The sequence below is a fragment of the Mustela putorius genome, unplaced genomic scaffold, assembly GCF_011764305.1.
Source record: "Mustela putorius furo isolate JIRA1106 unplaced genomic scaffold, ASM1176430v1.1 tig00000788_pilon_pilon_pilon, whole genome shotgun sequence".
Taxonomy (NCBI): domain Eukaryota; kingdom Metazoa; phylum Chordata; class Mammalia; order Carnivora; family Mustelidae; genus Mustela; species Mustela putorius.
Window position 1 is genome coordinate 8,604,177 of NW_025421481.1, and position 27,709 is coordinate 8,631,885.

The following is a 27,709-nucleotide window of genomic DNA, read 5'->3' on the forward strand; positions in this document are numbered from 1 at the left end:
CCTTGAATGAATAGCCAAGGGTCACCAGACATGAAATGAAAGGTAGAGGCCAAAACAAATATAAGAAAGGATTTTGAAGAGTCAGGTACAGAGAGCAGAAGAGAACTTCGATGAAACCATAATTGAGATATTCAAACAGAATAAGACTATATTTCATCTGTAAATCAAGAGCACAGTGCTGTCAAAATGAACAGAAAAAACAAAGGGCTCTTAAAAACTAAAAAAATATGATAACAACAACTAAACAATCAACAAAAGAGTTGAAATATAAAGTTGAATATATATCTTCCCAGAAGTTCACCTTAATTTGAAAACATAGGTAACAGGGGAAAAAAGAAGAGAATACTCAATCTAATAAATTCAATATCTGAATAATAATTCTAGAAGGTGTAGAGATAACCAAAGGGAGGAAATTATCAAAGAAAAAAATTCTTCTTGAACTAAAGGCTGTACTTTCCAGATTGAAAGGGGCTGTGTGGATGAAAGAGTTAAACCAAGGATTATATCATGGAATTTGAGAACACAGGGGACAGAAGGAAAATCCCCAGAGCTTCCAGAGGGAAAAAAAAAATCAAAAGAAAGAACTAGGAATCAGAATAGGACCAGACTTAATAGCAATGCAGGATTGCTAGAGACAATGGAGCAATGTTTCCCATGTTTTGAGGGAAAATAATTTTCAAACTAGAATTGTATGCCTAGGGAACAATGAAGTAAGCCTTAAAATGATGACTTTTTGTCAGACAGTCAAGGTCTCTTTATATTCTGTGTAAGTACAGGGTCAATCTCAGTCAATCTGTTGCAACCTGTTAGCATCTCAGGGGACTGTAGTCATGGTATTGGCCCTTGGCCAAACTTAAATGAAACGTACTACCTACTGACTAATGCAGCCCTGTCCTTGGTTCTGAAACACACTAGCTGGAAGGCTGTGCCGTCTTGTCAGCATTTTTTTTTTTTTGTAGAAAATATACATATTGATGAATTCCATCTGGATTCTATTGTTCTCTTCTTTTCTATCACTGAATCTGGCCCCACATGTGGTATGGACTATATGAACATAGAGGTATGAAAGACTCCTCTTCAGATGAGACATCTGCTTTCTTGAGACCAAGATATCTTACCATATCTTGGTAGCTCATGATCTGTAGATGATGTGTGTTCTGTGCAACTGAGCAATGACCCTGGCAACTGTTCCTGAGCATCTTGGCTGTCTCTAATGGTTATGTACTTACTTTATCCTGCCATTACTTATCCTTTACCAAAATCTTCCTTGAACTACTTTGTGGAATATATTATATGGTGTGTTCTTTGAATAATCAGAACCTCCAACACACTCTTTGTTGGGAAGCTGGAAGATGTGTATATTCAACATGAGAGAGAAAGTCAAGATAGAGAAAAACATGGGACCCAGGGAATCCATCTCAGAAAGAGATGAAGGAATTCTCAGGAGGATGCTTAATGAGCTCTTATGATGCTATCTGATTCAGGAGAGCAATCAGTCCAGTTTGGATCATGTCTCTGAAGAAGACAATAAAAGAATGAGAAATAAACTAATGAGTTTGGCCATATAGAGAAGAACTGTACAGCTTTTTGAAATTTAGGGAAAATGAGATATTCTAGAATACAGAGAAACATGAAGTCAAACAAAAATAAAGCAGGTGTTTTTTTTCTTTAGGATAGAAGTCAGGAAGTAAGGAAATAGACCTTATTTGGTTCAGCTGTGAGTGATATTTACACAGTTGTGAATACCAGCTATGGGTTTAAGAATTATGACAGAACTCATTTAAGAGAATGTGTGGAATGGAAGAATGTACGTGAGGGGTAAAAAAAACAGGTTGATATTTGCCTTCATCTTCCATAGCAGTGTGTGAGGTGAGGTTCATCATTCAAAAGAATTATCATGTGAGCATGTAATTTAGATATATGGGGAGGGGGGACCCAACCAAGAGACAGTTGAGAGTTAAAAGTAATTGTATCTAATGCTGGAATTCTGGGATGTGGACAGCTAGACAGAGAAATGTTCTTTTTATTCGTTAAAAGTCTTTTAAATTTAGTTTTTCAAACTACAGTAAATTTTTGATGAAACATTTCTGAAAAGAAAATGAAATGAGTCCCAGAGAGATTCGTCTGTCTTATGGTATTTGCTCTTGCTTTGTGTTTGTTAACCTTGACTCCCAGGCTAGCATACAAAATCCCTGTGGACAGGAGTGACATCTTATACTTTTTTAGTAGTGCTCACAGCACCTGCTACATGTTAATTAATATCTTCATATTTCTGAAAATTTCATTACATCTTGTAAGAGCTAATGAAGTTCCCCAAAGCGTGTTAATTGAAAAATTTAAATGGATAATATACTTTATATTTAACCCCTGATAATGACTTTTTTCCTCCTCAGGCTGACACTTGTCAATGCTTTTGCAATACAATTTTAAAACCTTTTCTAACTGAGCATGGCACAACTGAATTCAAGGAATAACAGTCAGAAATCAAACGGGCTTGGATAAAATAGGGCAGTAGTTAAACAACCAACAATAAACTCGCTTGCATATTTGTTGTGAGCCTGGGCTTTGGAGTCAGAGTGCCTGGGTTTGCTTCTACCACTTACTGGCTGTGTGATTTGGGCAAATTATGGAAACACTACGCCTTTACTTACCTCATTTATAAAATGGAAATATGGTAATCCCCATCCCATGGATCATGTGAGGATGCAGTGAGTCAGTGTGAAGTGCTCAGAACGTCACTGCTGTGGTTGTGAGCCTCATGACCATTCCTGGCTCCTCGGCCTACCTTGCTTGGTACCTCACTCTCCATATTCTTTTGGACCCAACCCAGCTTCCCATCTGACCACCCAGGCTATCTTCATTGAATCCATGTGCTTAGTTCTATTCCCAACTGTCCCAACTTCTCAGGGATAAGTATTACCCTATAACACCTTGCATACTCAGGACTGGATTCTGTAGAAGATAATACACCCATGTTGAAATTTCCAATGTTCCCTTTCTCACTTCTGCAAAGACTTGTTTTCCAAAGGCAAAGAAGTGATGTGTCTTTGACAAACATTGAGGAATACTGTATTTAAACTGACTTGACTGGGGAATCCCTTAACCCCAGCAATGGGTGAAAAAAGAGTCCCTCCTCTGGTAGATGGATTTGATTCATTACTTCCTCACCTTGGTATCTTAATCACCTAACAAAATGCCTGGTATACAGTAGCACTCAATCAACACTTTATTAATTAGTTAGTAAGCAGCTAAGCTATATGCACGTTATAAAGAAATCCATATGAAGAAACCCCCAAATGGGAACTCTGGTCCCCATTTTTATTTTTGTCACTAATAAGTTATGGCATTATTCAAGTCACTCTACCCATATGGGGCTTGGCTTACTCAGTAGAATGAGAGCATCAGATAAACATTCTCTTAGCTTCTTTTCAGTTCTGAAATTTCATTTGGGTGGTACTAAGAGAAGCCAGAAAAGCTTTCCAGTGGAGCCTACTGTTTAAGCTGCAATGCAGTAGCTTCTTGGAGAATCATCATTAGAGCTATGGGGTGGTTTGGAAGCAATGGGTTAGTGCTTCTCAGAGTTAAACATGTATACATTACTTGGGAGATATTCTGATTCAGTGGGTCTGGAGGGAGACCCGAGATTCTGTATTTTTAGTGAGTTTCCAAAGAATGGCAATGCTGCTGGTTCTTCACTCTTTGATACCAGTCTCTGCCTCCTTTATGCAGCCTTTGTCTTCCCCAGCTTCCAGAAAGAGGGTGTAATTTTGGGTCTCATCTGCAGCACCAGCTTCCCACTAGTCACTTGGCCAACAAGACCCAGAATCCAGGGCACCTCTGAGGGAAGCCCCAGGCATCTGTATGATCTCTGAATTAGAGCACTGATAACATTGAGCTTTTGCATTTACTACGACTTGGTAGTTTTCCCAGGAACCCTAACTCTTCCTTCAGGATATAGGACTGAGCTTATCTTGAATGCAAAGTATGCTTATTTGGGACCATGAAATACAGTCTGGCTCTAGCCAGGGCTATAAAGATCTCCAGAAAGGATCACTAGCTCCATATCTCTCGTTCCCAGACTGTCTAGGATTGAATTCTACATTGATCAGACTTATCTCCAAGAACTTTTCCAGTTCTTCCCAACTCTGTCTTCACTTGACACATGGAGTCCCAATTTTCAGTGCTTTGCTAGATCAGACTTCTTGCACTTGATTATGCTTGTTTGCCTAAATCTTCAGTGGTTTCTGAATACCATGCCTTGGATGTCTAGCTGCACTTAGAACAATAGCCTTTGTAGCAGTTTGATTCCCTCCAAATTAGGTCTCATAGACCAAATGGAAGGTCCCACTACTGCTTCTTTATTGCCCTTCCTCCTGCTAGCTCCAAGTTGCATTCCTTTGAGTCTGATCAAGTAATAAACATAATTCAAGTCTCACTCTAAAGCTGGGCTTGTGATCCAGAGCATCCTACTGGGAACTCTGGGTCCTAAAAATAGCACAAAGATGAGGTAGAATAAAGCTAGAGGTCCTAAGATGTATTCACAAGACAAATCTGAGTCATCAGACCTCTGGCTGTAGTTATAGCTTTTTAAGCTAAGTTGTAGTTATGCGTCTTTGTGCTATTCTTCACAATTATTTTTAAAGCCTTTGTCCAGGAGTTTCATTAAAATGATTGCCCCTCAAAGCCTCTTCAGTATCTATCTCTAGAAGACACTTAAATTGTTCAAAAAATGTTTAGTTTCTAACAAAATTCCAGGGAAGAGCTTATAATGTGGTTCTACTATATTCTACTATATTCCTCTAAAGATAATTTTGTTAAATAGGATAATATAATTTCTACCCCCCAGACTTAAGAAGTTAAACTTTTCCGAGTTATACACTTAACCCTAAAAGGTAAAGTGGCATGGAAATGTTTATTCCTCTGAATTATCTAAAAATTTTATGTCAAAATCCCTAGTTCCAGGATTTCTATTTTGCTGCCACCAGCATCCTTAGTTCTTAATGGTATTTCTGCTTCAGATACTAGATTAACTAAAGAGGACTGAGTAGGATGAATCAAGTGATGTTACCTTGCATTGCTAATCCTCTAAGTCTCTGGAAACTCCAACTCCCTATGTCAGATATTAATTTTCATCACCATCCCACCTAGAGGCTAGAAGTGCTTGCAGCCAGGACCACTGTCTGAAGACTCAACAAAGCACCATGCTGAGGATTGCAGACTTGGAGGAGTTCACACTTGGAATCAGATTGATCTAATCCTGATTCCTTGCCAACAAGCATTCCTCTATCCTGTGCCTCAGCTTCCTCTTCTGTGAAATGGGGGTGAGGATAGTACCCACCTCACAGAGTTGTGAAGTTATTATAAGCAAAGCATCTAGAATATACTAAGCTCTACATTCACTATTGCTATTATCTTGTAGTTTCATGAGCTTTAGCCAGTTATTCAACTTGAAACTTAGTATGAGTAGATAAATGTACAAATACACCAATATTTAAATCATCAAACAAATTTCACTGTTATCTTCTGAAAAGATAGAATCTTAGGTCTGAGGAGATCCAGTCCATCCAAGTCAGTGTTTCTCAATTTTTTGACTGAAATTTATGTCAGCAACTGCATCTTTTATCATGACCCAATACATACATATTTATTACCAAAGAGGAGAAAAATGTCCCTAAACTAAGAAATGGGAAAACTACTTTGCTTATGGCATAAGAAAACCACCCTAGCCATCTGTTTAAATCACAATTTGTTAGCTGGTGCTCTCCTTCTAATCTCTGTCTCACACCAGTTCATGCTTCCATATTCATTGTCAGACACAACTGTTGATGCTATCTATCAGCTACAGATAGAGTCATAGCATTAACTTCTCAGACCAATCTGTCTCAGGCTGATATGAATGTGATATTTTTATTTCTATGAGCTTGCAAAATGAACTTTATAGTTTATACTTTCTTATTCATTTTTAAAAATTAGCTCCTTAGGTAAACATTCTATTTCCCAAATATGTAATCTTTCTGTATCCATACCCTTCCTGAATGGATATACTTTTTTATTACTTGGTTGTTCCTCTTGCCAGCAAATTCTGACATATGCTGAAGATCAATCAATCTGAGAAATTTTCTTTCTAATAATATCATGAAACAAAAAATTCAGAAAACTTTTTTCCCACTTTAATTTCTTTAAAAAAAATACTACTCAAGACCCACACAATATTGATTCCATTGTCCATTAGCATTCTTGAATCCAGAAATTGAAAACTACATTACTGAATTCCTCAAAAGAGACTATGCAGATTTATTATTTTAAAAAGCATATGGAATATCTGGCATAGATTTGACATGGAAAGTGTGGGAAAGAGAGTACTTTCAAAACGTGACAAATAACTTTAAATGTTCCTGGGGAGTGATATGTTAAAGTTCCTTTTTTTTTGTAAGAGTAGAAAGAGCTATAACTGACCAAGAGTTAGCAGCAGGTTGCCAGCCTAAGGAGGCAGAATGAAGAGGACAATGGGAGAAGTATGTTCAAGAGCAAAGAGAAGTATAGGCCCAGGAGATTTCACGATCTGACAGGGAGGGTCACATGGGTCAAGGAGCAGCAGAAGATACCAGAGGCACAGCTAGAGGGGACAGCACTCAAGAGCTGGAAAATGCAAGAGTAGACCAATGCAGGAGGCAAAAAGCAAATGAAAATGCTGAACAGGGCAAAACTATATGTCAAATGTTTTATGGGGAAAAGCCAGAGGCTCTTCTTAGAAAGAGCAGCAATCAAAGAAATGCTATGGTGGAAGGTCCCTCTGTAAATGACTATAGTGACCACCTATTCCATTTTTAAAACCTTGACCTCTCATCAAGATTCTCCTAGAATGTGAATCACTTTTCTTTCTCCAATTGTTCAGGGACTGATATCAAACTAATTCTAAATACTTGCTCCCATCTCCTCCAGCTCCCTAATTAGCTCTAGTGCAAATGTCTTTCCATGCATATGAACATAGGTGTGGATAAAGATAAATATTCAGAGTTAGATAAAAATAAAAATGAACATTAAAACAAGGAGTGATATGTGTGATATAAATTTATGAAGTGCACTTAAAAGCAAACTAAGGGTTTTTTTCCCCCCATATGCTACGAACTTTAATTTTGCTGGTAAGGCACAGTTTACTCTCTTTTTTATATGAGGTTGGCAGCTAAAGTATCTAGAAGAAGATATTGTTGCTAAATTTTTTTAAAAGCTTCCAAACAATGTTTAACAAGTGTATTACATGTATATTTGAAGTTATCAAACTTTAAGACAGCAAAATTTATAATTTTAAAATAATTTCAGATAATAATAAATGAAAATTACTATGTATTGAGGTTATGCATTTACCTAGTCATATCTAGTTACAGATAAGGATAACTATGATACAAAAAAGTTAACCAATCTACTAAAGATCACAAAATTATTAAGTGATGGAGCTGGGATTCCAACCCAGATGATCTGGCTCCAGAGGCTCCACAGTAATATAAAAGTCATTAGAGGAAAAAAGATATTTATTAATTTTAGACTTTGATAAGTATATATGCTGTCCTATAGTTAACCACTAAAAGCACTGAAAAAAGTATATAATTTCAAAACTCATAGAGGAAAAATGAATGATAAAAATAATCCAAAAGAAGGGAAAAGAGAAAAACAGAAGAGTTAAGACAAGTCCAAACACAAAATAACATGATAGATTTAAAACCAAATATATTAGCACTTACATTAAATGTAAATGTATTAAATTCTCCAGTCAAATACAAATTGTCAGACTACATTTGAAAATATCCAAATGCATGCCTTTGATAAAAACACAAAACACAACTATACAAAAGAATTGAAAGTAAAAGGTTGGATAAAGACATGCTGTGAAAATAATCACAAGAAAATCATTTTACTTTAGTAATATCAAACAAAGCAGACTTTATGAGAAAAACCATAATTACAAAAAGGCCATAAGTCATTTCAAAATGATAAAATGTTTAGTTCACCAAGAAGATACAACAGTTAATTTTATTGCACATAAGAACATAGTCTCAAATTACGTAAAGCAAAATTTGACAGACTAAACAATGAAAATCACAATGAGAGATTTAAATATACTTATTTTAATAACTTCTGATTTTTAAAAATTAAAGGCAAACAAACAAGAATGGGGTGTGAACAAGTAGTCTAACCACACTACTTATTGGGTATATATAAGAACACTGCCTTAGCAACAGAGGACCACACATTCATTTTAAGAGCAATGGAATATTTACACAATAAATCCTTTCCTGGAGAAAATATGCAGGTTTCAACAATATCAATCATAGAGAGCATTTTTTTATTATCACAGAACAACATAATCTAAGAATAAATAACAAAAGATACTTCTCTAATATTATATATAATATATATCAAAAATTTCAAAAATTTTAACTGAATGATAATGATATATATCATATATATATATCATATATATATCATATATCATATATCAAAAATTTTAACTGAATGATAATGATAATACTGTAATAAAAACTTGCTTGATGAAACCAAAGCATTGTTTAGAGAAACCCATAGTCTTCAAATGTATACATTAGGAAAAAAAGGACTATTAAAACAAACATCTTGCGGGGCGCCTGGGTGGCTCAGTGGGTTAAGCCGCTGCCTTCGGCTCAGGTCATGATCTCAGTGTCCTGGGATAGAGTCCCGCATCGGGCTCTCTGCTCTGCAGGGAGCCTGCTTCCCTCTCTCTCTCTCTGCCTGCCTCTCCATCTGCTTGTGATTTCTGTCTAATAAATTAAAAAAAAAAAAAAGTTTAAAAAAAAAACAAAAACAGCTTGCTTAAGATTATACAATTAATAAATAGCAAAGCTGGGTTTTGGAGAAAAAAAAAAGAAAAAGAAAAAAACCAAACATCTATCTTAAGAAGTCAGCACATAGGAAAAGAATACAAAACAAAACAAAAACAAAGTAGAAGAAAGATATATGGAAATATATATAGTGAAATAAAATTAACTGATGAGAAACCTCTGGTGACAATGATCAAGAAAAAATACACAAACCACCTATGTAAGAAATGAAAAGGGACACTTCAATACAAATACAATGAGGAGATTAAAAGTATGAGAGAAGTTTTAAATAAAATGAAAAAATTCCTAGATAAAGAAACTTAAACAAACCTGACTCAAGAAGGAACAGAAAACTCCAATGTTCTATAAACAGGGGTGATAGTCAAAATATTTAAAGCTTGGTTTGACATGGGTACTAACCATTAGAACAGATATTGACCCAATCAGAACTGATACCATTTCTGGCATCTAGTAAATGAGCACTAGTGCTTAATGGCTGCCTCTAACAATTAAGAATTAAATTACTAATTTTCTATCTTCTCACCAAAAAACCCCCACTAGGATCAGATGGCTTTACTTATGAGTTCTTTTTTTTTTTTAAGATTTTATTTTTATTTATTTGAGAGAGAGACAGTGAGAGAGAGCATGAGCAAGGAGAAGGTCAGAGGGAGAAGCAGACTCCCCATGGAGCTGGGAGCCTGATGCGGGACTCGATCCAGGGACTCCAGGATCATGACCTGAGCCAAAGGCAGTTGTCCAACCAACTGAGCCACCCAGGCGTCCCTACTTATGAGTTCTTATCAAATATTTGAGGAGAAAAGTTTACTCTAAACTTATAGAAATGTCACCAGAGAATAGAATAATATGGCTATTTATCAACTCACTTTATACGTCTAACAAAATCTTGATACAAAATATATCTGACAAAGATGTATGAAAATGAAAATTTTAACCCAATATTACTCTTAAACAGTGGCAAAAATCCAATACAAAACTTTAATAAACTGAACCTAGTAAAATTAGTATATGACCAATTTGAGTTTATCTCAGGAACATAAGATTGATTTAATATTTTTAAAAATCGATTAATATATTAAAGTCATAAAATAATATTAATAGACACAGCAGAAGATTTGGATTTGATTAAAAAATCTTAGCAATAGAAAAATCTTAGACAGTAGAAAAAAAATCCTTAAATTGATGAGGTGGCTTCAAAAAAAAATTAAACATCCTATATTATGGCGACACACTGGAAAGTATCCCTTGATGATCAGAAAAAGAAAAAATGTTCAACTCAAGTCAGACTTTTCCTGATTTCTTATTTATTTTCAGATTCATTCTACTAGACAACATAGATTCTATATTGCTGGATATTTTCATCTACACGACAAGGAGCTGGACCCTATTTTCAAGTTATAATGGTCAAGTTAAACTTTATATCTATATATAAGATTTATCTTTGTGATTATATTACATACCATAGGTTCTGTGTCCTTTGGAGGTCTTTCTAGAGGAGGAATGTACCACTGAAAGCAAAGTTCTTTGTTTAAATCTTGTATCTTCATATCTGATGACACATCTCCAGAAGATGGGCTGGCAGAGAGTTTATTTAATGATAAATTGGAGTGTAGAGAAGTGTCATGACATAACTAGGGGAAAATCAAAAGCAGTTTAATTACTGGTAATAAATTCATTCAATATTTAAAACATTCACTCAATATCCATTCAGTATTTTCTACATTATAAAATTCTGGGAATTGTTTTAGTTTGTTTTATAGGTGTAGCTTTTTTATTTTAATGTTTTTGTGTTCTTTTTTATTTATTATTAATTTATTTATTTTTTATTTATTTTCAGCATAACAGTATTCATTATTTTTGCACCACACCCAGTGTTCCATGCAATCCATGCCCTCTATAATACCCACCACCTGGTTCCCCCAACCTCCCACCCCCCCCCCCCCGCCACTTCAAAGCCCTCAGATTGTTTTTCAGAGTCCATAGTCTCTCATGGTTCACCTCCCCTTCCAATTTCCCCCAACTCCCCTCTCCTCTCTAACTCCCCATGTCCTCCATGCTATTTGTTATACTCCACAAATAAGTGAAACCATATGATAATTGACTCTCTCTGCTTTTAAAACTGTTCCCGATTACCAGAGAAGATTCTACTACAGAAAAATATGCTTCAAAACACATGGGACTCAGAGTGCCTGGGTGGTGCAGTTGGTTAGGTGTCCAACTCTTGGTTTAGCTCAGGTCATGATCTTCGGGTGGTGAAATCGAGCCCTGTCTCGGGCTTCTTGCTCAGTGCAAAATCTGAGATTCTCTCTCTCTGGTTTTCTTCCCCTCTGTCCCTCCTGCTCATGTTGTCTCTCTCTCTCTCAAATAAATAATCTTTGGGAAAAAAAAAGAAAACCCCATAGAACTCAACAAATGTCTTCCACTTTGGTGACTCTCCCAGACTAAAGATGTAGAGAGGAAAATGTCACTGCTATCATTTTAGTCTCAAGATCATCACAGATTCTAAGAACATCTCCTTTTTTTCTTGTTTATTTAGTGGCGAATAAACTGAGGGTATGATTATAATAAGTAATATCTACTTTCCAACAGCATTTTTTGCAATGTCATATGCAAAATAAGACACAGTTTTTGCTATAAAATATTAAAATCTACTGATCTCATTCCTTCTTTAAATGAATGTGGTTGATTTGTAAATTCAGTCTTGGAGCATCTGAACCTACTTTGATGCAACCAGGTCCCTGAATCAGGAGTTTTCAGGAAACATAAATGTATAGGATGCAATTGGCAATTTGATAAATTATTCAGTTTTTTAAAACTAGCTCAGAAAATAAAGCATGGTTGCTATTAAAAAAAAAAAAAGTCTATCCAGAGAGATAATAATAGTGATAATAATACCTCAAATCTGAAAAGGACCTTCTTTAATGGAATGGAATGTATTTTCAAAATTAACTTGCTCTTATTCAATCCAAGATTATAGCATGGTAGCTTGGACGCAATTCTCTTGGTGAACTTTTGACATCCAAGGTATCTTAAGGCTTGATGATGAAGGGGAAAATGTAAGTGGTCAGTAAGAAATGCCTGTTGTTTCTGTACAGCTTTGTGCCTCCCACTATTTCTGAGCTTATTCAAGATATAAGACTGTCAGTGAGAGTCTTCAAAATAAAATAAAAAGAGAAATAAAGCACAGACCTTTCAAGTTGTCTACTGATAAAAGAAAAAATATGTCATGACTGAAGGGTAACATTAAAGATGAAAACTTTACAAAAATGTCTAGAGACTATCATCATAAAAGGATATTATAAGCCAGAATCCTCATTTATTAGTACTATGATACTAAAAGCATAACCAAAATAGACAATAAACAAGACTATCATGTTTAAATAACCATTTAAAAGTGCTAAATTAAGCTTAATTCTATGTCATGTGGTCCACCAAAAATTCAGGTAAATAACCGATTCCAAAACTAATTTCTTATATTTTTTTCATATCTAAGTGCCTTTCAGAGGTTCTGACAACTATTTTAGCAAGAATTCATATTTAATGACTAAGCAGAAAAAAAAATAACTAAGGAGAGAAAAATAATAAGCAAATATTTTACTATTTCAGTATATTCAGCATTTACTAACATGATGATCTAATAAGGGTAAGTTGTAACAAAAGTTAATATCAAAAGAGGCATTTAATTTTCCATTATCTTTACAAAAACATAAAATCTATTTGCTAATGGAATTAAGTATATATGCTCATTGATGGACTATACACTGAATATTTTTTATATGTTTTATTTGTTCTTTGAAAGGAATGAAACAACAGACCTACCAGGAGAAGCTTGTTTGCCACAGTCCTAAAAACAACAAATCACTTTACACTAGTCAAATATTTGACCTTACAACAAGTCTAAGCATGAATCACCCAGTATTGTGCATAATTTTAATCATTTTTTTCCCAGGAATTTTTAATGTAATTTGTTTGGCATCTTTGTTTTTCCACCACAGAGCTTCAATAGACCTAACAATATGCAGACGCACACGTTGATGAGCCTGGCACCTAGCAATGATCTCTCTGGAAAGACGTCTATTTCTTTGTGGAGGAAAGGCAGGATTAAGTATCAAATTATGGAAAGAGTTTGATTGAAATAGCCTCCTGAGTGATTAAAAGCTCAAAAACGTTATTATAAAAATCAGCCAAGCTTGCAGTTTATTTTTTAAAAAAATCCAAAAGGCTCTATGCTCGTTAGCTGTCTACCCCAGTGAAACGAACACATGATTAGGTGGCTTGCACCTGTCAGGCGAGCGAGAGTGATCTCCAGAGCTGATTATTCTGGGAGAGTGTTACACTAATTATATTTAAAAAAAAAAAAAGGCAAACAGGGTACAATAATCTTTGGTAACGCTGCTGCCATTAGAAATGTCACATACATTTACAGTGTATTCAAGGCTCTCTGTTCGGAGCTTCATGCTTAGGAAATGGGCGATGGTAGGCTGCCCTTAATACTACAATCCTCAGGCAGAGCTCCTTTCGGAATATTAAGAAATCACACCGATTGGTTTCCAGACTCATACAAAATAGTCACAAGAATCCATTCACAAAACTATAGTTCTCCACCTTCTCATTCTCTGTCCCTTATGCCAGAATGAATACCAGAGGCATCTGGGGCACATGACAGTAATCCTCAAAGGGAGTCACAGTTTCTAGAAGGGTAATTGGGGATCTGGTGTTAGATGGAAGTGATTTCATCCCAGCCCTGCTGCTTCCTTCCCAGCCGAGGGTCAGACATTTACAGAATGTCGCTGGCCTTTCAGCTCCTCTCACTCCTCTCCCCTGGAGAGCTACTTGACTGGGGAATTTGGGGGAAAAGAAATGTTGGATATACATAATTATGCTCTTTCTTCTTGGGAGAGAATGGTTTGTAGGGAGTGACTATTCTCTGTTCCTTCATGAGACAGATTTTTTTTTAATTTTTTTAAAGATTTTATTTATTTGTTAGAGAGATTGAGAGAGCACAAGCTGGGGGAGCAGTAGGCAGAGGGAGAAGCAGGGTCCCTGAACAAGGAGCCTGATGTTGGGACTGGATCCCAGGACCCTGCGATCATGACCTGAGGCAAAGACGAACACTTAACTGACTGAGCCACACCAAGAGACAGATTTTAAAAAGGTCTGTGTCCACACATATTTTAAGGGGGCCTATAATGACCAAACCAACCAAACAAACAAACACAGCTGGTCTGTCTACTGTGCTATTTGTTTTTAGGAAGACCATTTCCAGTAAATAGAAACTATATCCTGCAATGTCAACACTGACTCATCAGGGTGGATTTTTTTTTTAATCCCAAACTCTTAAACGTTTTTATTTCTTAAATGATCTATAATCTGGGCAGGAAATAGGGCATTGGGCATGTCAATCCTCCCATGTGGATCCTAATGCACTGCCTGGACAGCCACTCCGTAACTCTCACTGAGAATCACTTCTTTAAATGAATACTTAAATGATCTCTTAGTATGTCTTCCCACTACTTTTTAAAATCACAATTTATTAATAGTAACCTCACTCTTTTGTTCAAGAATGTTTTTTAAAAAAATATATATTACCATCTAACCAAAAATCTAGCAGAACAAGATAAACAAAGATTCTCAATTTGGAAGAAGTCACATTTTCAGGTCACTTCTCTGGGCTTAGAAACAAGGACATGTCTGATATGGGCAAGTTTATAATCATAAAAATGAAAGTACTATATGGCGAAGTCCGAAGTCAAGAGAATTCAAATTTAATGACTGATATATATATATTTTTTGGTTTGGAAAAAATTCAATGCAAATGACTTGATTTATTCATTTTATAAATACAAATTAGAAATTTACAATACACGATATCCACTTGAGTTATCTCAAATGTGCTTCCTTCAGAAATATAGCAATGATTCTAAGAAGTTTTACAAACATATATGTTTGAGAACAGTACCTTTACTGAGTCATATAAGACTTTTTCCAAAAAAAGCGTATTTTCCAATCCTTGACATAGTTCTTTTGGAAATTCATCAATACAAGAGGAAGAATACAGCTGTAAAAATCTTTTAAGGAAAAAATGCATTTCTTTTTGGCGTAAAATCAGCCCAGAGTTGAAAAGGGACGTGAGAAGTGTATCATCTGGCAATGAAATTCCAGATCCTGGTTTTGGAGACGCTTAGGGAAGAAAAATATGTTAATTTAGAGTCACGTTAGACAAGAGAACAGTCTCAGTATTGTTGGTATTTGCTCATTAACTGCTCTCCCTATAAATCACACCACCTCAGCTAGTGGTTGCCAGTATAATTCCTCCGTTTTTAAGCTTATACACTAATGGCATTGGTTCTTGCCACAAGGAAATAAACAAAATTTCAGAAGCATTTGAGGATATTGCTTTAGGTTCTAAGTCTTGAAAATACAAAATATTCTACATAGTCATCTCATTTGGGACTTACCCCGACAAAGATCTTAAAGCAAAAACTTAGGTGCAGGTAATTTATTTGAAAAATGATCTCAGGAGCATAAGTGAGAGAACAAAGGAAGTGAGAGAAGAGCCAACAGAGAGTTAATGGATGGGCTGTAGTTTTGGACAAGAAGGGCTCAGTCCTGCTGAAGACCTTCTGAAAAATAACATGTAGAACTGTCTGGGATTGGGAAACTGGAATGTTTTCTACCAGTTTCCTACCTCGTTAGTATGTGTGGAATCCTTGGCATTTTGGACTGTCCTGACAGTGAGCTGAGCAAGTCTCCATAGTTTTAGGAAGAGCCCAGGGCAGAAAAGCAGTAAAATGTGGGTGTGTGACAGGTACCAGCAGGTGAATTCAAAGGTGAGCTCAGTTGATATGGAGCAGGCATTGCCAGACTGTGCTCTACTGGCTCATGTCCACATCCTCTGCTCAAACTTCTTATATTCTTGCCCTTCTCGTGATGTACCTTTTACACCTGACACCTCTCTGTGTGCTTTCTATCCCACTGCTAATTCCTGATAACTATGTGTAGTAACTCTGTGACTCAGCGTATTTGCCCTGCCAGCTTCTCCATCACTGGGCCCTGACACGGGTCAAACTGTCTTTTCCAACTATCTGCACTGATGAACAACATGAAATCACCAATTTCATGAGCACAGTGAGAAACACAAGAGGGACTGGCATGAAGCAGATTATCCCAGTTTTTCTGGATGTTCTTCAAACAGCATTGATCATACAACAACAACAACAACAAAAAAAAACTAAACAAAACAAAAATACTCAATAAAGTTACATATCTTATCTGAAGTCATGTATCCTTTCTCTTTTACATACTGGATACTGGAACATTCTCTCCTTAAAGTCAAAATTCCATACTGTTCATTTCATAAGCTGTCAATTGTGATCACTCTGATTCTTAACTGTTTTGAGCCATGGGCCCCTTTGGCAGTCTTGGGAAGCCTCTAGATACATCCTTACAATAACATTTTTAAATATGTGAAATAAAATATATAGAATGTCAGAGGAAGTTAGCTATGTTGAAATACTATTCTACCCAAAGATCTGTGTATCTCAGGTTATGAGCCTCTGAAATTTTCATATTCTGATAAGAGTTCATTCCAAAAAGAGGTCAATAGCATTTTAAAATTCTATAAAAGAAAGATGACTTAACAAGAACTGGAAAATGTGTTTTTCTTAACCCATCAAAACCTACCTAGCAGTTTGCTCATGTTATTAATCCTTTGCAGATGAATATAATAGCGTAGTAGAAGATTCCATGTAATATCCACTTTATTCTGAGGATTTTTTCTAGCATCTGTATTATCACACACGCCATCACTTTGATAAGAGCATCTATAGGTAGTCGGGAAGACCACTTGGTAGTTATCTAAAAGTAAAAATAATAACAGTAAATGAAGAAAGTTTGTAAGGCAAATATTATGCTTTCCTTGAAAAATAACCATATGGAAAAAAAAAAAAGCATAACCCATAAAGGAAAGACTGACACATAGGGCCACATTTGATTAAAAAACATTTTTATATCACAAAAGACACCGAACATAAAGTTAAAAGACAGGGACGCCTGGGTGGCACAGTGGGTTAGGCCTCTGCCTTCGGTTCAGGTCATGGTCTCGGGGTCCTGGGATCGAGCCCCGCGTCAGGCTCTCTGCTTGGTAGGGAGCCTGCTTCCACCTCTCTCGCTGCCTGCCTCTCTGCCTGCTGGTGATCTCTCTCTCAAACTAATGGATAAATAAAATCCTTAAAAAAAAAAATAAAGTTAAAAGACAAACCACTGACAGGAGAAAAATATTTAGAATATTTAGAATACATATGAATTGTTTTTCTCGAATATGTGTAATTCCTTGCACTAATCGATAAAGAAAAGTCAGAGTCCAAAAGAAAAGTGGACATAAAATTTCAACAGTCAACTCATAGAAAAGGAGACCCAAATAGCTAAAGTTTTAGCATTGTTAAAAATCAGAAAAATGCAAATTAAAATGAAATGCATTTCCACCTCTCAGTAATTGACAGATACTAAAATCTGAAAATAACAAATAGTGGTAACAATGTAAGGCAACTGGTATCTTCATATACTACTTGTAAGAGCAACTTCTTGGGAAAGCAGTTTGACAAGATCTTACGCAATTAGAAATGCAGATACTTTTTTTTTTTAAATCAATTTATTTATTTTCAGAAAAAACAGTATTCATTATTTTTTCATCACACCCAGTGCTCCATGCAATCCGTGCCCTCTATAATACCCACCACCTGGTACCCCAACCTCCCACCCCCCCGCCACTTCAAACCCCTCAGTTTGCAGATACTTGTAAGTGGTATAAGTGCATGAGGATTCTTGTAGAAGACAGTCATGCCACCCTTGTTGTAATATCAAAAATATGGAAACTTGGAAAAATAAACAGAAGTCTATTCATTTGGTGGCATGCAAAATGAATTAATTAGATCTATAAGGCAGAAAGTATATAGTGTAGGGTCACAGTTCAAATTCCAGATGTACTTCTCCCAAGAGTGTGACCTTGAACCTCTCTGCTCCTCTCTGGGCTTTTGACTTCCTCAGTTTTAATTTTCTCATCTTAAAACGGGCATGGTAAGATCCTGAAAAGATTGTCACAACACACACACACACACACACACACACACACACACACACACATATTTATATATTTATAGCATATATATAGTAGTTTATTAGGATATTTATTGGTATTTATTAGGATAATGACTGCTTCCAGGAAGGAAAGGAAGAAAGATGACTAGAAACTTTTATGGTTAATGGTCTATGTATGTTTTCTTGAATAATAAGATGAATTCCCATGCTCTTACCAACCAGTTTAGCAAAGAGAATATTCCCAGTACTTTTGGAATACTGAGCAAACCTCTCCCTAATCCCATTTCCTTCCTCCTTTCCTTCCTTCCTTCCTTCCTTCTCTTTTTTTCTCCTATCTCACATACTTTTTTCTTTGTTTCTAACCTTTGGGTGCTGAGGTACATTTGCTAGTAATTTACTTTTAAAAAGTTCACCAAAAGAAGATCAGTCAAGCCGTTGCTCAACTCAGTCATGCTTGACTGATTGTTTAGCTAAATATATGATTTTGGTTGAAACTCATCTTTCCTTAAAACTTTAAAGGTGTTAGTCTACTGTTTTCTAGTATCCACCATTGCTGGGGAGAAGCCAGATGCTAGTCAAATACTCATTCCTGTGTTTGACCATCTTCTTTACTCTGTAATGTTTTTAATGAACTCTTCATTATTTGTGGTGATTGAAAATTTCATTTTGCATCTGGGCCTAGGTCTTTTTCATTCATGCTGCTTGTTATGTAGTAGGCCTTTTCAATGGGAACACACATCTCTCCTTGTGGTCTTGCAAAATATTCTTATATTTATTTCTCTAATGAGATAAATATAAGAACATACTGATTCTCTCTCTCTCTTTTGCTCTCTTTCTACCTTTCTCTCTTACACCATATACTTGGATACTTGGTTTAAAACAGATGTGACACAACAATACTGTGAAAAAGGTTGGTCTTTTTAATACATGGTTCTGGGTTAATTGTATATCATATGGAAAAAATAATCTTGACTTCAGCCTCACACCATATACAAGAATAGATTCTAGGTGACTTGGTGACTTGTAGATCTAATTGTGAAAAAAAAAAGATGGTATACATAGGAGAGTATCTTTATGACTTTTGCATAGAAAAATATTTCTTTTTTTTGTTATTTAGTAACCATACAGTACATCATTAGTTTTTGATGTAGTGTTCCATGATTCATTGTTTGCATGTAACACCCAGTACTCCACGCAATCCATGCCCTCCTTAATACCCATCACCAGGCTCACCCACCCCCTCACTTCCCCTCCTTTTTTAACATTCTCAGTTTGTTTCCCAGAGTCCATAGTCCCTCCTCTGATTCTCCCCTTTCATTTTCCCCTTCCTTTTCCTAATAACCTCTGTGCTGTTCCTTATGTTCCACAAATAAGTGAAACCATATGATGACTGACTTTCTCTGCTTGACTTATTTCACTTAGCATAATCTCCTCCAGTCCCATCCATGTTGATACAAAAGTTGGGTATTCATCCTTTCTGATGGAGGCATAATATTCCATTGTGTATATGGAGCACATCTTCTTTAATGTTGTCCAATTTATAAATCTTTTCTTTTGTGGCTTATGCTTTCTGTTTTCAGTTTTGAAAATCTCAAAGAAAAAGAATTTCTAAAATTATGAACTTTGTATAGTGAAAAGGTACAACTAGCAAAATGTAAAGGCAAAGCACAGAGGGGATAAAAGATATTTGCAATACTTATACTCTACAAAATGGTTCTATCCAGAATACTGAAAGAATCTCTCCCTATTTCCAAGAAAAAGACAGAAAACTCCCAAGAAAACTGGTCATGATTCTTGAATAAGGAGTTCCTAAAAAATACTAAAAAAAGCCAATATTGGGGCACCTGGGTGGCTCAGTCGGTTAAGTGGCCACCTGCACCACAGGTCATGATCCCAGGGTCCTGGGATTGAGCCCAACAGGCACCCTGCTCAGTACAGAGCCTGCTTCTCCCTCTCCTTCTGCCTGCTGCTCTGTCTACTTGTGCTCTCTCTGTAGCTCTCTGTCAAGTAAATAAGTAAAAATCTTTAAATAAAAAAAGGCCAATACTATATATAATAGTGTCCTACCTTTTTAGTCCTCAAGGTAAAATTTAAATTCAAACCCCTTTGGAGAACTTCTTGATAGTACTAAGTTGAAAATATGACCTATGACCCAGCAATTATACTCCTTGGTATATACATCAAAATGTTTATGTTTAAGGCGCTCCTGGGTGGCTCAGTGGGTTAAAGCCTCTGCCTTCAGCTCAGGTCATAATCCCAGGGTACTGGGATCAAGCCCCTCATCTGACTCTCTGCTCAGCAGGGAGCCTGCTCCCCATCCCCCGTCTGCCTCTACCTACTTGTGATCTCTGTCAAATAAATAAATAAAATCTTCTAAAAAATGTGTATGTTTGTGCACAAAAACTAATATACAAGTATATTCATAGAACCATCATTCCTGATAACCCCCAAATATTTATCAACAGTAGAATGGCTAGTAAGTTGTTATTATGTCCATCAAAGAGTGAACTACACAAACATAGTGTTGAACAAACAAAGACAGATACAAAAGAATATAGACTATAATTTCACTTATACAAAAATCAAAAGCTGGCAAAATATATGTGTTAGAAATCAGAAAGTAGGGATGTTAGGATGTGTTGACTAACTTTATTGTGGTAATTATTCTGCAATGTATACATGTATAAATCATTGCATTTTACACCTTAAACTTACAAAATGTTATACATCAATTATATTTCAATAAGGCTGGGGTAAAAGGGGGGTTGGTTGGCAGTGGAAGTGGGCATGATATAGACTTGTAGGGTACTGGATTTATTTTATTTTTTACCCATGATGGTTATATGGGCATTTCCTTTATGATATTGAATGAAACTATATTTTCACTATTTGTGTGATTTTTCCATATTTATGTTACAACATGATAAAATATTTTTTATTTTATTGTGTTGTCCATATAGAATTGGCAAAGTTGTCCATATAGAATTGGCATGTTGTCTTCTCCTGGAAATCATCCCAAAGCAACACAAAAAAACAAATAAAATGCAAATTATATTTTCAATAAACCAGGAATGAGCTAAAATCCCAAACCACAAGATGCACGGCATTGTGTCCAAAGTGGTTGTCCTCACGTAGAGGATACAAAGGAGGCAGAGTATACTATTCAGATGTAAATCTCAAAAAGAAAGGGCAATGGTGAGTTGCACATTTTTAAAACAGTTATGGTGGCAGTTCAGTTGAGGTATCTTAACACCAATTGCTCAGAGTTTAAAAAAAAAGAAATACATACACATTTTGAACATGTATGTGATGAGCTCTTTAAAGAAAAAGAAATTCTGTTACAGCTTTTCAAACTATAAATGAAAAAGTCAGTGAAGCATCATATAGAGTAGGTTATCATATTGTGTTGGCTGGAGAAATGCACACAAAAGCCTAGAAACTAATAAGTTAACATTGCTGAATACATATCCTGAAGACTAAGACCTCAGTGTCCTGTTTGCAATAACTTGCACTGGTTGAAAAATCAGTAAACAAAATTGTAGCATTTTCCAATAATAAAATAACTTGTTGAATTCGAGATGTAGCTGCAAACATGAAGCCTCAGTAACACATCCGCAGAGTTGCACTTTTGCCTTACAAATGCTCATATCTGTGGACATTGTTGGTCATGCAGTTTTGCTTGGATTTGTCTAATAATACCAGCACCAACTACTGAAAGATCTCCTTGTTTGTGAATGATGAGCAAGAAAACAAGTGAAATATGCAAAATGTTGAATAATCTTTCTGAATTCAGTGGTTTATCCTGGAATTAGTGTGTTGACATGTACATTGATGGTGCAAAGGGAATGATAAACTGTGGTGCCTTCCCCTAGGAAGGCAGTGACATCAAACTGTACTAGTACTTCTTGCATTCTTCACTGCAATGCACTCATAGTAAAATGAATAAATTAAAAAATATAAATAAATAAAAATGACAGTTTCACTTAAGAATGTCCCTGAAAAGCAGAAAAATTAAAGCTATTAACTACTGACCCTCAAGTACACATCTTTTTTCGTAATTTGTATGATGAAATGGGAAGAACACATAAAATGTTTTCGCTCAGCCATCAAAAAGAAAGGGCAAGAATATAATCTTGCCATTTGCAGCAACCTGGGTGGAACTAGAGTACATTATGTTAAGTGGAATAAGTCAGTCAGAGAAAGTAAATCATACCATATGATAAATATCATATGATTTCATTCATATGTAGAATTCAAGAAAGAAGGAAAAATAAAATAAGATAAAAACAGAGAGGGAGGCAAACCAAAAGAAACTCTTAACTATAGAGAACAAACTGAGGGTTGCTGGAGGGGAGGTAGAGGAAAGAGGAGGGATGGGTTAAATGGGTGATGGGCATTGAGGAGGGCACCTGGGTGTTTATGTAAGTGATGAATCACTACATTCTACTCATGAAACAAATACTACTACAGGTTAACTGACTTGAATTTAAATTAAAAAAACATTTCTGCTGCATACTGAAATACACAATGGCTGTCTTAAGGAAAAGCACTTCTGTAATTAAACTGCAAATGGAATGCACTGATCCCCCCCCCACCATGGAACACCATTTTTACATAAAAGAACTACTGAGAAGACAGACTAAGTGTTGTCCATACTTAGTTGTGCGGCAAACACCTTCCATAAAGTAGTGGACCTTCAAGGAAAATAACTGACGATATTTACTGCCAATGATAAAATTCAAATTTTTAAGAAAAAATTTAAAATTTTTAGAAAATTTGTATATGCCACCATGGGCATCTCAATACTTTCTGATAAGAAGAATGGTGGTGGTATTTTAAAATTTTTGTTTTTTAAAAATTGTCCAGTGAATTATACAAACATCTGTAAGTCCTGCAAAACCCAGAGAGTCACGATTTTCCAAATATCTGATGCATGATATTACAAAATCATGTATGAGTAAAAGATCCACTCAGACTGAAAGGCTGACGTATTATAATGTAACAGTACAAAAAGTTCAATGATACTGTTTCATAGTCTACACTGGAACTAAGGAACTACCATATACCTGGTGTTGGTTTGGTACCAAAGAATACTCACAATCATCTGAAAAGGCTCTTTAAACAGTCCTCCACTTTCTATCTACCTATCTGTGTCAAGCTGGATTTTCTTCACATATTTTGACTAAAACATTATGTCGTCGCAGGCTGACTACAGAAGTTGGTGTGAGCGTCCAGCTCTATTATTAAACCAGACATTAAAGAGATTTTTAGTGTCACTCATGCTAACTTCTAATGGATTTATTCCTGTTCTTTGAAAATTAGTTAATAAACTTTAATTTTAATTTCTCATGTAACTTTGTTTCTTCTATAATAATAGATTTGCCTAATTTTTTATATAATGTATTTTGAAGTAAATTTGGGTAAATTATATTTTTCTCCAAAATTATACATTTCACAAAGTTTTAAAAATTTATTTGCTTTAAGTTAAACAGAAAGAAAACTCAGTGACTTCCTTCCTCATCATTTATTCTTTTTTACTGTAATTAATTTTCCTAAATAAGTTGACTAATAGTTTATTTTTCCCCTGAAATTATCTCATTTTATTGTTTTGACTCTTAATTTACTATATGCATATTATAAAATGATACAAAATAATGCCAAACATACCTTTCATGTCAATTAATTTAAATTAGCTAAAATTCCCTACTACCCAAAAGAAAAATACTATCAAGTTCTAAATCAAAGAAAACCCAACTCTGTGTTCTATTTAAGGGGCATATTTAAAATAAGATGATTTAGAAAGGTTGAAAACAAAAGAATGGGCAAATGTGTACTAGGACAATGTAAACAAACAAAAGGCAATATTCGTGAATCTACTATCATATAAGCCAGCATTCCGGCCAAAACAGATTCTCCCCTAAGGCCTCCAGAGGGATATAGCTTGCCCACACCTTTATTTTAGCCCAGTGAGACCTATTTCAGACTTCTGACCTCCCGAACTAAAGATAGATCTTGTGTCGTTTTAAGTCCCTAAATTGTGGTTGTCTTATAGCAGGAATAGGACAAGAATGCAATGACGCCAACCGCCTCTGCAGAGAACTCAGCTACTTGCAGAGAAGGTAGAAGGAAGACTTTCTCTCCATGCCCTTTTATAACAGAAATTTTTTTTAAATTATAAATAAATTTTTAAAATCATTTATTTATTTATTTTTATTTTTAAAAGATTTTATTTATTTATTTATTTGAAAAAGAAAGGAGAGAGAGAGCAGGGAAGGGAGAAGGAGAGAGAATCTGAAGCAGATTCTGCATTGAGCATAGAGTCTGACATGAGGTTCAATCCCAGGAGACTGAGATCCTGGCCCAAGCTGAAAACAAGAGTTGGACATTTAATCTACTGAGCCACCCAGATGCCCCTTGGGAGTTTTGCTTCTTGACAATAAATTACCTATGTAAAAAATTGAACTAAGTTAAAAGAAAACAAGGAGCCTCTTTTGTATTTGACCAACGTTGTCTGGTCTTTAACGTCACTGGAGAAAATTAATATCAGTTCAAATTTTCTTTGCTTATAGAAAGGCTACTTTTTCTGATTGAGTGCTTACAATTATTTTGGCTTTACAACCCAAAAGGGAATGCTGGAATTTGTCCAGGTATAATCTGCACTATATGTTTATCTTCAGAACTTTTATGGGAGGTATATCCCATGAAAAGGTTTCCCTCCAGCCACAGCCAGAGATGCATGAGTTTCATGGTTCTGGGACAATATTTAAATTTCCCTTCATTTTTCAGGTGGTGAGAATATCAACCTTAGCATCTCACGTGGTGTTCTGACTTCTCCCAAGTGGCTCATTTTTGGCCCTGACTGGGAACTTGACATGTTTCTCTGTATCTACTCAAGCCAGTAGGCATTATGTTTCCAGTCCTCAGTTCGTAGACAAGTCCACTCTGCACCTCAGCTCCACGTAGTTACCTGGGTTCGGACCTTCCCTACCTAATGGCCCTCTTTCCAGGTGCCCTCTTTGACCAGGCATTCAAAGTCCCTGCCCCAGCTGTTCCCTCTTCAATGAGGTCCTCACCTTCAGCCCTTGCTTATGATCCCTCATTTTATTTTGGTAACTTAAGATTTTCTTTTCCTGATTTCATGCTCAGCTGTAAGTTAAAACAATTTTGGTTCTGTTTTACCCAACCTTGTTTGGATTTGGGAGGGCAAAAGCATCTTTCATGTCAGCTCAATCCAAAAGGGTGATGCATTTATTGTGTCCTTTGATTTTCTGACAATACTTTCCTATGATACCCAACACAGTGATCAAGGGCACAGCTTTTAGAATGGGATAGATCAGGGTTTGTATCAGCAGTAGAAAATCATCCTAGTTACATAACCTCTCTGAGGACCTTTCTTCATTTACTATATGTGCATAATGATACTCTCATGGAATTTTCCTAAAGAATAAATGAAATCACATAAGAGAGCACTAACACATAGCACCAGGCCACTGGTCCCGCTATTATCTAGCACTCGCTGCATTATGGCTTTCTATGGTTATGTCAGTCTTTGATTGTTTGGGCCTTGCTGAGAGTTCCAAACAATTTTGTTACACTTCCTTTGTTTCCCTGCAGTGTCAATCTTCCTCTGCAAGACTGCATTCCATTGCATCTGTTTCTTCTTATTTTTCATTGTTGACTCTGTCTAGAATAAAGAACATTTCCACACCTAGTGTCCGATAATAGAGGGTGGAGAATGTATGCTCCACTTGGTTATGAGACTGTTCCTTCTCAGATTTAAGTGATCAAAGTGAAGAACTCTCAGTGAAATTTCTAGAATCTTACAGGTGTTGGACCAGAACAGCTCTGCTTCACTGAGGATGGTTGTCATCATACCCCAATTGTCTCAACTGCTTATTCTCTAAACTTATAGAGAGCATGTGCACACAAACGCACGCACACACACATCACTGCTATTAGCATAAATGATTTATCTCCATTACCATCTGTAAGTTGTGTAATAATTTGGGATTGCAGATGTGTTCCCCTAGTTCTCCCCCTATGGATGGTTGTGTCTTAGAGGAATAGAAGAAATCAACATAGTAGTAGAGGAATAGCATCCCAGTTTTTAGTTGGGATTGATCCCATGTCCCTGAACCAGGGGCAAGGCAGTAAGGAAAGAATAAATCAGATTTTTTTTAGGCTGGAAGTTTTTCTCTTTCAAGTGGCAGAGCATATATTAAAGGTCAGTTGTGATCCTTAGTTCTGCTCTACAGATCTCTTTTTATATTCTGACAATAGGTTCACCAACATTAGCTTTTAGCATGACATATTTATGTTTTTCTATATACCAAGTGTATGTAGTTGTGAGAGGCTGCATCCAGGACCATTAATCTTAAATGTTACTTTTAATTCAAAGTGTCTTGTAAAATTTAACAATTTTTATCCTAGCTGAATTTTTTACCAAAGCCCCAAGAAAATCAAGACAAAAAGATAAGTATATTTTAATACAAGTATGGTCAAAGTAGGCAGTGAATAAATCTTTTTGGCACTGAACCTAAATATGTTCCTATACTGACAGTACCATCATTTCAGGGTCTCTATTTCCACAAGACAATGGAGAGGAAACCTCAATAAATCTGACCAGCTGAATAACTCAATTCCCTTATTGTCCTACAGATATCATACGGTAGCTCTCTGGCACACAGACATGACTAGTCTATTCTGTCATCATGCTTCTCTGATTATCAATACTCTGTTGGGAAAATGTGCTTTCTTTCCACTCTGCAACCCATGTCTCTGATCTATTTACACCTGCACTACAGTATACTTCTTCCAGAAGAAAATCTTCCTAATTAACTCACCTGCTCATCCTGCCTGTGTCTAGCTTCACTTTAATCTGCCTCCATGAATATGGTCCTCTTAAAAGACACATTTATATAATTTCAAGGTGTATGCCTGTTCTGATTGTCAATGACTAGAGGCTCATGGAAGGTAGGACTCACTTTGTTGATGCGTTCCATGACTACTCCTTCCCTCAGGACATAAATATCTGGTACAGTGCTCTGCATACAGTAACAATGCCTATCGATCACTACCTCATGTATAGATCAATGTTAGTATGGGTGAGATTACTGAGGAGGTTTTCTCCTGCATGCTAATTTATGCTAATGTAAGGAAAATCGAACGAGTTTTATTTGCTCCTGTTGCCCTTTAGCAATTCCTTATAATATGAACCTCCTTGCCCTCTGGGTATTTGTAGCAGTCAGGAGGGAATTCAGTACCTCCTTCCAACCCAAATACTGAAATAAGGGAAACCATCAACATGAATTAATTATCAGTCTGCTAGGAAAATACTGTAGTGCAAAACTATTATCCTTAAGGCAAAGTAAAATGCAAAATAGATTGGACTCCAAAATTCGGTCATTTCAATTTAGTATTTTGGTAAAACAGTAAAGGAGTGCTTATGGTATAAAATAGAAACTGAAAATCAGAATATGCTATTAAAACCACCAAAGCAGGCAAAGAAAGCAGACACTGTAGCATTAAGCATAGCTAAGATGAAGACTATTTGCTCACCTGGATCAACTCAGATCATTTGGAGAGGGGATGCTGTTCCTCAGGGCATGTGCCCCAGGGTGACAACATTAGCAGATCACTGGAACACCTTTTCCTGTCTTTCCACGCAGTGACTCAGAATTCCTTTTAGGTGGCTACCAGCCACAGATTGAATTTGTCATGTATGGTAGTCTGGATTATCGTTC

The 27,709-nt window shown here is 36.0% G+C and overlaps 1 protein-coding gene across 1 annotated transcript in view; it reads right to left on the reverse strand.

The window, feature by feature from the left end:
* The window catches only part of CFAP54 (cilia and flagella associated protein 54), a 303,235-nt gene that overhangs the window by 37,931 nt on the left and 237,595 nt on the right, over positions 1-27,709 (reverse strand). Inside the window, exons 62-64 of the mRNA XM_004748490.3 lie at positions 16,554-16,727; positions 14,830-15,050; positions 10,331-10,501 (exon numbers count right to left, since the gene is read on the reverse strand). Coding sequence (XP_004748547.1) covers positions 10,331-10,501; positions 14,830-15,050; positions 16,554-16,727 — 566 coding nt within the window. The remainder of the gene's footprint in view (positions 1-10,330; positions 10,502-14,829; positions 15,051-16,553; positions 16,728-27,709) is intronic.